The sequence below is a fragment of the Arachis ipaensis genome, chromosome B08, assembly GCF_000816755.2.
Source record: "Arachis ipaensis cultivar K30076 chromosome B08, Araip1.1, whole genome shotgun sequence".
In the NCBI taxonomy this organism is placed as follows: Eukaryota; Viridiplantae; Streptophyta; class Magnoliopsida; order Fabales; family Fabaceae; genus Arachis; species Arachis ipaensis.
Genome location: NC_029792.2, coordinates 17,023,997 through 17,035,531, shown reverse-complemented (window position 1 = coordinate 17,035,531; position 11,535 = coordinate 17,023,997). Strand labels below are relative to the sequence as shown.

At 39.3% G+C, this 11,535-nt stretch overlaps 1 protein-coding gene across 1 annotated transcript; it reads left to right on the top strand.

Annotated features, from left to right (window-relative positions):
* Positions 7,352–10,516, top strand: LOC107610642 (G-type lectin S-receptor-like serine/threonine-protein kinase At4g27290). Its single transcript, XM_016312668.2, has 7 exons — positions 7,352–8,701; positions 8,865–8,987; positions 9,070–9,218; positions 9,303–9,513; positions 9,596–9,830; positions 9,915–10,065; positions 10,153–10,516. The coding sequence occupies exons 1-7, from the start codon at positions 7,423–7,425 to the stop codon at positions 10,456–10,458; spliced, it is 2,454 nt and encodes an 817-aa protein (XP_016168154.1). The 5' UTR covers positions 7,352–7,422; the 3' UTR covers positions 10,459–10,516.

The following is an 11,535-nucleotide window of genomic DNA, read 5'->3' as shown; positions in this document are numbered from 1 at the left end:
TAGTTAGAGCTTGTTTGGGTGAGTTTTTAAGAAAATATCTTTTTTCGAGTTATTTTTTTCTAAAAGATCTTATGGAAAAGTAAAAGTAATTTTATGTTTGGTTATCTCATGCAAAAAAAATTTTTTATCTATCAATTATGTTTGGGTATAACAATATAAAAGTACTTTTTTGTTTATTTATTACATGAAAAAACATATTTTTTTTAAGAGAAAAGATCTTTTAAAAAAAAGATGTAAATTACAACTTCTCAAAAAAGATGTTTTTTTTATTTTTCTAGTGCTTTTATTTTTACTAATAAAAATTTGCTAAATACGCTAAAAAATTAAAAAAAATATCTTTTTTCAATATTTTTTTTATTAAAACAATGACGCCCAAACAAGTACTTAATTTTTTTTTACGTGCACATAGCATACTTGTATATTTTATGTATATTAGATAAATAATTGAACTACTATTTTGGTTAAAAGAAATCTTAACCTCCTTTTACGTTTTTTTTTTTAATTTAAAAAAAGCGTTTACAAATTAACCAAATAATTAAAAAGGATGAATTAGAATTTTCAATATCATTTTTATTAAATATTATCACCAGGAAGAAGAAGCTGAAATTCCATGACCAGGAAAAATGTGAACCACATAGTAGCTATCCAAAATTCTCGTTTCTTACAGTCAATTTTAAAACGCTAAATGCAATGATTGGAAAAAATAATTCAACAATTGTGTCTATATACATAATTACATATGTTTCTTCACTAGGAAATTATGAAGTTCATGGAGAGAACTATGTTATTCCCAAATTATTAAACGTTACGTACAAAATATGGTAGAAGAATGAGAGAGCGAGAGAGAGCGAGAGAGAGAGCGAGAGCGGGTGGGTGGGAAACATAGAGAGGGGTAGATCTAGGAATTATGGCAATGACTCCAAAGTTTGGAACAGAGAAGAGTATCGACGGCTTGAGTACGAGTCCTACTCGGTATTTGTGAGCAACCTCCCTACAGACATATTGAAGAGAGAGTTATTTCATCTGTTCAATTGGACAGGACGCATCAATGACATATACTTATCCCGAAAACAGAGGAATGGAAACATATACATGTTTGCTTTCATTCGCTATACGACGAAAGGAGGGGCGTTGAAAGCTATAGCGGAAATGAATCCACTGAGACTGAGAGGGAAGAATATATTTGTCGGAGAGGCTAGATACAGAAGAAAGGCGGAACCAGCACACAAACCGATAGGACCAGAAGGAGCTAACTTGCAACAACACACCGCTCAGAAGACGCATAAAGAGGTAGTGCCGATTGATGCTGTGCCAGATGGGCATGCTTCAAGAGCGGAGAAGGATGGAAAGGACCCACATGGCAATGGTTGGACGAAGAAGGTGGAAGTTGAAGTGGCAAAGAAAAATTTAGAATGACTGCAGCGAAGTCTTGTTGGGGGTACGACGAAACCTTTTAATTTGGAATCCCTGAAGGAAGTTGTGGCAAAGAATCTGCCTAATGTCGTCCAGGTTAGGGAAATGGGAGCGTATAAAGCTTTGCTGACTTTTGATAGCGCTATACATGCTGAAGAAGCGTACACCTTAAACATGAATTGCCTCCTATGCTTATTACACAGTGTATGGCGATGGGAGGAGTCGGAACATACTGAAACGCATAGGGTGTGGCTTGAATGTTTTGGGGTTCCGTTACATGCATGGTCTGCGGAAACCTTCACCACGATAGGAGGCCAGTGGGGGGAAGTAGTTAGTTATGATAGAGAGACAAAATTGTGCAATTCTTTTACGGTAGGTCGCATTCAGATTGATACGTGTATAATGGACACAATTCAAAAATGGATCCATATAACAGTGGGTTCGGAAGGCTTTGATGTGTTGGTAAAAGAAGTTGGACATGAGGGGTGCAGCCTGAAGTGTACAGAGAAACTGGATAAGGAAGTCATCATAACCGGTGGAAACAAAAACTGTAACATAGTCACAAGCGTAGGAGTGGATATGGTGCAGGGGCTTCAAGCAGCACCAGCAAATGAGTTCGCTCACGACGAGGACATGATCATACAGGTTCACCGGAAAGAGGAAGGAGACAAGGGTAGGGTGGTAACTCCAATAACAAATTTGAATAAATGGTTTAATGATAGTAATTATCAAAATCATTTGAATTTTGGAACAGATCACTTAGCCAAAGGCGAGAATCAAGGGCTGGTTGATTTAGGGGGAGGGACGGTTATGAGTGATACGGCTGACTCAGAAATGACATTATCTTATGATTATAATGGGCCAAATGGGGGAGGCAATAAGGAGAAACAAAAACAGGCTTGCCAAAACCTATATTGGGCCAGCAAAAATAATAACATGGAGACCCGGGTCGTCCTTAACCAAAAGAAGANNCTAGACGCGGGTCGCTGACCCGCAGAGTTGAAGAGGAGCGCAACCATCAAAACAACGATGATGCTCGTCTCGGTGATGAGGACGCTGCGCCTGATGGGACTGGCCGGGTGGAAGCTCGCCGATATGCAGATGAAGGAAGCCGACGCCGCCAGGACGGCGAACCACACACGCGAACTCGCGAAAGTGGTCTTGTTGGGGCTGCTGGGAATGTCTCTGCCTCAGCGTTTATTGGTGGGACGGGGAGTCTTGGAGGGGGCTCATCAGCTGCGGTGGACGGCGCGACGGGACCGATGCGGGCGGGGCAATTTCAGACCGTCGATTTCAAAAGCGTGGGTGCGGCGGGAGAGGATATGAGGGCTAGTCATAGCCCCAAAGGTATGAAAGCGGATTCGACCGTGGCTGAGACACCGCATGCCTGTCCGGTTGTGAGCCTGGACAGTGGAGGCCTGATTCATTCTCAAGGTGCTATGGGGAAGGATTCCAGGCAGGATGAGGAGCGCTATGGAGGGAATGAGTCTGGGGATGAGGAAGGTGGGAATGCGGCGAAGGGTGACACACAGAGCTTAACGCTGAATGAACAGATGATGGAGAATCGAAGGACATGGGAGTTGGCAAAGGAGTCGGGCGTTCTGCTAGTCGACGAGGAAGATGACATTATGGTAATACTCCAATCGCAGAACGAAGAAATTGAACGCAAAAGGAAATTGGCAAAGCAGAAGGAAAAGCTGAAACGTTGCAGGCCTAAACATAAAAACAGGTGTGTAAAGAAAATTTTAAATGATATTTAGCTCTTGGAATGTTAGGGGATTACGGGGTGATGTCAAAGTAAGAATGGTGAAGGAGTTAAAGAAAAAACATAGATTAGATATGCTGGGTTTGATTGAGACTAAAAAACAGGTTGTGACCAAATTTAATGTTGTAAGACTTTGGGGGTAAGATGGTGCAGGTTGGGACTTTGTAGGCTCGGATGGGGCAGTAGGTGGACTATTGTTGATATGGGATGAATCGGTGTTTAAAAAAATAACTGTTATAAGGGAGAGAGATGGTTGTGTGTGGAAGGGGTCCTGGTAAAAAATAATTACAATTGTGCTATTTTCTTGGTCTATGGTGCACATAATAGGGATGAGAAGCTTCAAGTGTGGGAAGAGCTGAGTTATATGGCTGGGTTATGTCAGGTTCCTAGCTGCTACATGGGAGATTTTAATGAAATAATACATGTGGAAGAAAGGCAAGGTACTGATGTTCTACCTAGGTCGGCAGAAGAGTTCAGAAGTTGGATACAGGATATGCATCTAGTGGATCTCCCGCTAACAGATCGCAAGTTCACATGGTTTAGGGGACGCTCGTGCAGTCGGATAAACAGAGCTCTGGTTAGCGTGGATTGGTTGAAAAAGTTCCCTGAGACTAGGATATGCGGTGGACCAAGGGGTTTATTAGATCACTGTCCAGTGATCTTGGAGCACACGAGGCTGAAGGTAGGGCCAAGGCTGTTCCGAAGCCTAGATTCATGGTTTACACATGAGGGTTTTCTTAGCTTTGTGAAGGAGGAGTGGAGAGGATTGGGGGAGATGCAATTCATAGACAAATTGAAGGCGCTGACGATCCCACTAGGGAATTGGCATAAGACTAATTTTGGGGATATGGACAAGAAGATTACGAGGTTTGAGGAAGAAATTAAGAAGACTGATGACTTGGTAAGCAATGGGGTGTATGATGGAACGATGGAGACTAGAAGAAAGGCGCTGATTACCTGCTGTGAGAGGTGGTATGTCAGGAAAGAAGTCCATTGGAAACAGATGTCCCGGTCTCGGCAAGCAAAAGAGATGAACAAAAATACAAGATACTTCCACAACTTAGCGTCATCGAGACGGCAAAATAACAGGATCGATACATTATTAATCAACGGTAGGCTGGTAAGGAACCAAGCTAGAATAAAGATTGCTATTAAGGATTACTACAAGGAGCTATATCACCAGGATAAGTCGCCTATGATAAGCTTCAGAGATGGTCTGGTAAATAGGATAGAGCATGAAGATTCTGTAACTCTAGAGGCGATGCCGACAGCTGAGGAGATCAGAGAAGCTGTGTGGGATTGTGAGTCCTCTAAGGCACCAGGATGCGATGGGTACAACATGAATTTTGTCAAGAGGTGTTGGGGTGAGATTGGGCCTGAATTCACGGCTGCAGTGATGGGGTTCTTTCAGACGTCAAGGCTGCCGACAGACTCTAACATCACTTGGGTGGCGCTGGCACCGAAGTTCATTGGAGCTAAAGAGATTAAAGATCTGCGACCCATCAGCATGGTTGGATGCGTTTACAAGGTTATCTCCAAGGTTATGGTTCGGAGGATGAGACTTGTGATGCCAGCTTTGGTAGGGGAAACCCATAGTGCATTTGTAAGGGGCAGAAAAATCCATGACGGGGCGCTCATTGCATGTGAAACGGTAAACTGGCTCAAAATGAGGAAAAAGGAGGCGGCAATAATCAAGATAGATTTCCAAAAGGCATATGACAGAGTCAGGTGGAGTTTTGTGGACATAGTGCTGCAAAAGATGAGGTTTGGCAATAGATGGAGAGCGTGGGTGATGGAGTGTGTCTCCACAGCTTCTATGTCGGTCTTGATAAATGGGTCGCCATCTAAGCCATTCAAGATGGAAAGAGGTCTGAGACAAGGTGATCCGCTTTCTCTGTTTTTATTTGTACTGGTTGTGGACGTTTTACATCGATTGGTGGGGAGACAGTCAGGAATGGGCGTATATCACCTCTGGCGATTGGCAGAGATCGTATAGTGTTATCCCACCTTCAGTTTGCGGATGACACAATTCTGTTCTATCCACCAGAGGCGGACACTATCAAGAATTACAGGCGACTATTGAGGTGCTTTGAGTTGATGTCAGGTCTCAGCATTAATTTTGACAAATCGAGCTTGATTCCGATAAATTGTGAAGAACAGTGGACTCAGAATATGTGCCAGCTGTTGGGGTGTAAGGGTGAGTCCCTTCCAGTTAAATACCTGGGTATTCCCTTAGGTGCAAATCCGAGGTTAGTAAAGACCTGGAAGCCTATAATAGACAAAGTGGAGGAGAAGCTAAGTCTGTGGAAGGCTAAAATCCTGAATAAAGGTGGAAGGTTGGTGCTGATTAAATCAGTATTAAACAGTCTGCCTGTGTATTGTTTGAGTCTGTTTGAGATGCCAAAAACTGTTGCTGAGAAATTGATCTCATTGCAAAGAAGGTTCTTGTGGAGTAAGGATGATGGCAGCAATGGGATGGCATTGGTAAAATGGGACGTGGTGCAGTCCCCGAAAAAACTAGGCGGACTGGGGGTTGGGGATGCTATGATTCGAAATACGACTATGTTGTTTAAGTGGTGGTGGCGATTTGCGAAGGAGAATTGCCCGTTATAGAAGAAGATGGTTTGTTCCTGTTATGATCTGAATCCTCATGAGCTGTTGTCAACCCAGGTGCTACCTACCAGGGGAGGACCGTGGAAGGATATCTGCTAGCTACAAATAACCAATGACCATATAAGGGGTAAGATGGTTACAGGGCTGTCTATGGATGTTGGTGATGGACGGCGTACGCGGTTTTGGGAGGATACGTGGCTGCTTGGTGGGCCTTTAAAAGACCGATTTTTCAGGCTTTTCTCTGTTTCAAACCAATGTGGGTCTGTTATCGGGGACTATGAATTTTGGGATGGGCTAGACTGGATTTGGAATTTCCAGTAGAGGAGAGAACTCTTTCAATGGGAGTTGGGACTACTGGGTCAATTACATGAAGCACTAAGACCTGTGCAACTAGTTCTTAACAGAGAGGATAGGGTAGTATGGAAATATGATAGCCAAGGAGTTTATTCAACTAACTCATTTGTTCAGGTTTTGCAGGAGGCGACACTCCCGGAGGTGACAAGCTACAGCTTCACAAAGACCATCTGGAAAGGATTGGTTCCGCCTAGAGTAAAGTCATTTGCATGGTTTATCCTGGTAGGTCGGATGAACACAAAAGAACGGTTAAGCCGGCTAGGAATTATTAACCAGGAAGATAACGTCTGTGTGCTATGTAATAAACATGTGGAACTTGTGCCCCATTTGATTTTATGCTGTGAATTTGCTTGGCAGGTGTGGAGTGCTTGGTTATCAAAGATTGAACAACAATGGTCTATTCCAGGGACAATGAGGGAACACTTTCTGAGTTGGACGGAGGGGCCAAAGAGAAGGGAGGATAGAAAGCAACGATTGAGATACTTCTGTGCGGTGGTTTGGAATATATGGTTGGAGAGGAATAGAAGGATTTTCCAGAATAAAAGCAAAGGTGTTGAAGAAATCACTAACATGACAGTGTTGAGCTAAAACGAGTGGAAATATAGTGTGGACCCCTTTAATTGTTGATGGCAATACCGGAGATGACAAAGGGGCTTCTTTTGATGATACTGTGTTATTGTATTTGTTTGTTTATTTGTTTCTATTTAGACTGCTCCACTGTATTGTGTTGAGCTTCTTGCATTAAAAAAAAACTATGTTATTCCATCAAGAGAACTACATCTACTCAATAGTAAATAATCATGATTACTAATAAAGATATTTAAATTTAATGGTATACAATAAAGTGGGAAAACAAAAGTCACAATAACCTTAATTCATATATCTTGATCCTGTGTGATAAGAATGAATCTTCTCAATCATCAAGTGTAGAATTTCCCCATTAATAATCAGTGGTAAAATTCAACACTTGATCCTCTTAATTGAATTCCTCAAATCGAGATGATGTTTTCGTATTGCATTACAAGAAAATTATCTTACGTTTCTGTCACTACAGCTAAGAATATTTAGCATCATAAAGTCTTCGATGTAACGTGCATTCATTGCAATCTTTGACTTCTCAGTTGACAATTGCACAAAATATAGCCATCCAAGAATGTGAACTCGTTTATTATGATTGAACACAGTTCTAGAAAATAAGTAGAACTAGAAAACATTACTGTTAATTTTAATACCAAATATTTGAGTTTTGTTTCAAGATCCAATGCTACTATTAAGACATGGCACTAATAAGTTTCTACCTTCTCTTTTTTTTGTCAAAAATTGTTTCAGCAACTGATACCATAACTCAGTCACAGTCTCTCACTGAAAACCAAACATTGGTTTCCAAGAATGAAAACTTCCAATTGGGTTTCTTCACTCTTCCCCAAAACTCTAGCAACCGTTATCTTGGGATTTGGTACAACAAGATACCGGTTCAAACCGTTGTATGGCTCGCAAACCGAGAAAAACCAGTCACAAAAGAAATACCTGCAGTCTTGATGATAAACAAAACACAGAATAATAATGACACACTTATCCTCCATCAGAATTACTCTGTTCTATGGTCTATAACTCCTTCTAGAAGAGCTCGAAATATGGTTCTTCAGCTATTGGATTCTGGAAACCTTGTTCTGAGAGAAAAAAATGATGAAAATGAAGAGAATTATCTATGGCAGAGTTTTGATTACCCTTGTGATACACTCTTGCCAGGGATGAAGCTTGGCAAGGATTTAAGGACTGAGTTCGATAGGCGAGTAACCGCGTGGAAGAACGAGTATGATCCTTCAATTGGAAATTTGTCTTGGGGAATGGATGTTACCAATTGGCCTCAACAGATGCAGAGAGTAGGATCAATGAAGCAGTACAACAGAGGTTCTTGGAATGGAATTGACTACACTGGCAGACCTACCATAAGGCCTAGTCCGGTTTTCGAGTTCAAGTACTTTGCCGATGACGAACAAGTCTACTTCATGTTTAGCCTTGTGAATAGCTCTGTCAAAGCTAGGATGGTTCTGAACCAGAGCAGTTATAAGCTCCTGCATTTGGCGTGGGACGAGGCGGCACGAGAGTGGAATGTTTATGGCTTGTTACCAAGAGATTTTTGTGATGATTATGGTGCTTGTGGTCCTAATGGTAATTGTGATGTTAGCAAGTTACCATATGCTTGTGATTGTTTGAGAGGGTTTAGGCCTAAGTCATCAAGAGATTGGAAGGCAATGAACTACCAAGGAGGTTGCTTGCGCGACAAGCCACTGAATTGCGAAAGCGATGGATTTATTAAGTATGGGAAGATGAAAGTGCCTGATACTGAGAATTGTTGGTACTTGAATCAGAGCAAGAACTTGGAGGAGTGCAGAGATACATGCTTGAGGAATTGTTCTTGTATGGCTTATACGAATTCGGATATTCGAGGAGAAGGCAATGGCTGTGCTTTGTGGTTTGGTGATCTTAATGACTTGAGGGTTCAACCAAATGCAGGGCAAGACCTATATGTTAGAGTGCCAGCTTCAGAATTAGGTATGATCTATGTTTATTTGGTTTTGAATTCTTGCTCTAATATTCATTCATTTTGTTTGTCTTAAAATGTATCAAATGATTTAAATTCTCCTTTTACTGTCACTGCCTTCAAATTCACCTAAACGTTTGTGTTGTTGTACATGTGATTTTTAAAAAAATGAAGATACAAACAATGGAGACAGGATGAAGATAGGATTTGCAGTTGGGGGCACTATTACAATATTAAGTGGATTACTGTTAGTTCTTTATTTCATATTCATAAGAGGAAGGAGTGCAACAATGAAAAGTAAGGCTCTTATATTTTGAGATTTGAGAAGCATAGAAAACTTGAATTATGTTAGTATGATTAACCTAAGAAAATAATGCAGAGTGCGCATCAGTAGCAGATCATTTAAAGGAAGAACAGGAAGAGGATTTGGAGCTTCCTTTGTTTGACCTATCTAGTATAGTTAGTGCTACTGACAACTTTTCAATCAACAATAAGCTTGGAGAAGGAGGTTTTGGACCAGTATACAAGGTAATATAGATTACAAATTAATTTAAGAAGCATTGAAGAAGGAAATTTTTGCTTGTTACAATATTTTCAAGTGATAAATTGTAGGGAACATTGGAAAATGGAGAAGAAATTGCTGTCAAGAGACTTTCTAGAGGCTCCAAACAAGGTGTCAAGGAATTTAAGACTGAAGTTGCGTTAATAGCTAAACTTCAACACCGTAATCTTGTAAAGCTTTATGGATCTTGCATTCAAGACCAAGAGAAATTGCTTATATATGAATATATGCCTAACAAAAGCTTAGATTTGTTCATATTTGGTAAGGAATTTAGTCTTCAAATCCATGTTTAGTCTTCCAGTCTTGCACGTGTAAATATTAACTTGTATGAACGACATATCAGATCAAACCCAACGGATGCTGATGGATTGGTCTAAGCGATTTCACATCATTTGCGGAATCGCTAAGGGTCTTCTTTATCTTCATCAAGATTCAAGACTCATAATTATTCATAGAGATCTTAAGACGAGCAACATATTGTTGGATAGTGAGATGAATCCTAAGATATCAGACTTCGGCTTGGCTAGAATTTTAGAGGTGGACCAAACCTCAAAAACTTCGCGCGTTGTTGGAACTTAGTAAGACTCCTAAACAATTCTTAATTTCAATTATACCATTCTAGACTTGTCACTAATAATGTTTATTATTATATTGTTTATTAGTGGATATATGGCACCAGAATATGCATTAGATGGAAACTTTTCGGTAAAATCAGATGTCTATAGTTTTGGTATTCTATTGCTAGAGATAATAACTGGAAAGAAAAATAAAGGAAATCATCGCCAGAAAGACGGTACAAACCTTATTGAATATGTAAGTGACATTCCAATTCTATTTCTGATCTATTCATACATAATTACTTACATTACCATGAATGATTCATAATTTGGTATGTTATAGGCATGGAATTTCTGGACAGAAGGGAGGCCCTTAGAATTGATTGATGAATATATGATAGACTATTGCAATATTTCTGAAGCATTGCGATGCATCCAAATTGGTCTTTTGTGCGTGCAACAAAATCCACATGATAGACCAACCATATCATTTGTGGTTATGATGTTAGGTAGTGAAATTCAGTTGCCTCTTCCAAAAGAACCAGCTCTTTTTGTTGGAAAGTATTCATGTCAGGAATATTCTTCTTCATGTATAAATGATGCACCTTCTGTTAATGAGTTAAGTATCTCAGATTTAGAAGCTCGTTAGGAATCAACACTCAATTACAACGTGTGTAACAAAATATTCTATGGAAAATGGCATGATCATTGGCCTTTTATATATTTTTTTTCTATTTTCTTTTTACCTATATGCTGGCGTAGTATGAAGTGATTAACGTTAGTTACAATATTTTTAGCAGAAAAATGTCATAATTTTAGGACTTCATGAGTTTAAAATGATCAAACATATGAAATATACCGATAGGAATCCATTTAAGATCTTGTGAAAAATCAACAGTGTTAGTTTTAACTAACTTTTCTGGTAAAGACCAATACTTACAGAAAATTAAGCATGCATGAGGAATCTCTAGAGGAAAAGCAGTATTTATTGTTTTTCGTCGGTAGTTAGCCATCTATTCTACACATTTCGGACACAACAATGATCGACACTCGTCTCGGACGAGTGTTTCTGTGTTTAATTATGTTTAAAAAAAATTCATTTTCAGACACTTTTGGACATACCTAAATACCATCACGTGTGGACGTGTTCAACCTTATTCTTAAAATAATTTTAGAATTATTAGTTTTTACCTATAGTTAATCAATAATATTTAAAAATATAAATTAAAAATATATTGTTAAATTACTAAACTAACCAAAATAGAGTTAATAACTAAAAATAAGGGCTAAAATCAATACATTCTAATGGCTCTCAACCATTTCTCTTTTCACAATAAGTTTTAACATAATGTTTTTCAAGCGTAATAGACAAGGCAACAAGAGTGAACCAAGAATGGTTATGTAGAAGTCAAAGCTCTTACCTTCAAAGTCAACGAGAGAAATATACAAACCACTTACATACCTTATAAGTTACATACCTTACATACCCTTGAACGGATTTAACGACAGCTAGAAAATTGGTTCATCAGAAGAGAATTGCTCAAGACACATAAAGATTTGGATTGACTAATATGAATTGACTTATATAATATTCATCTAATAATCTAGCAGGAAAAATAATATAGCTTAATTTGAAAATAATTGTCAATTTTAAAAAAAAAATAAAAATTTATTTTAATTTGATTATGAATTTAATTTGGATACATCCGACTGGGTCTGAAGGCTC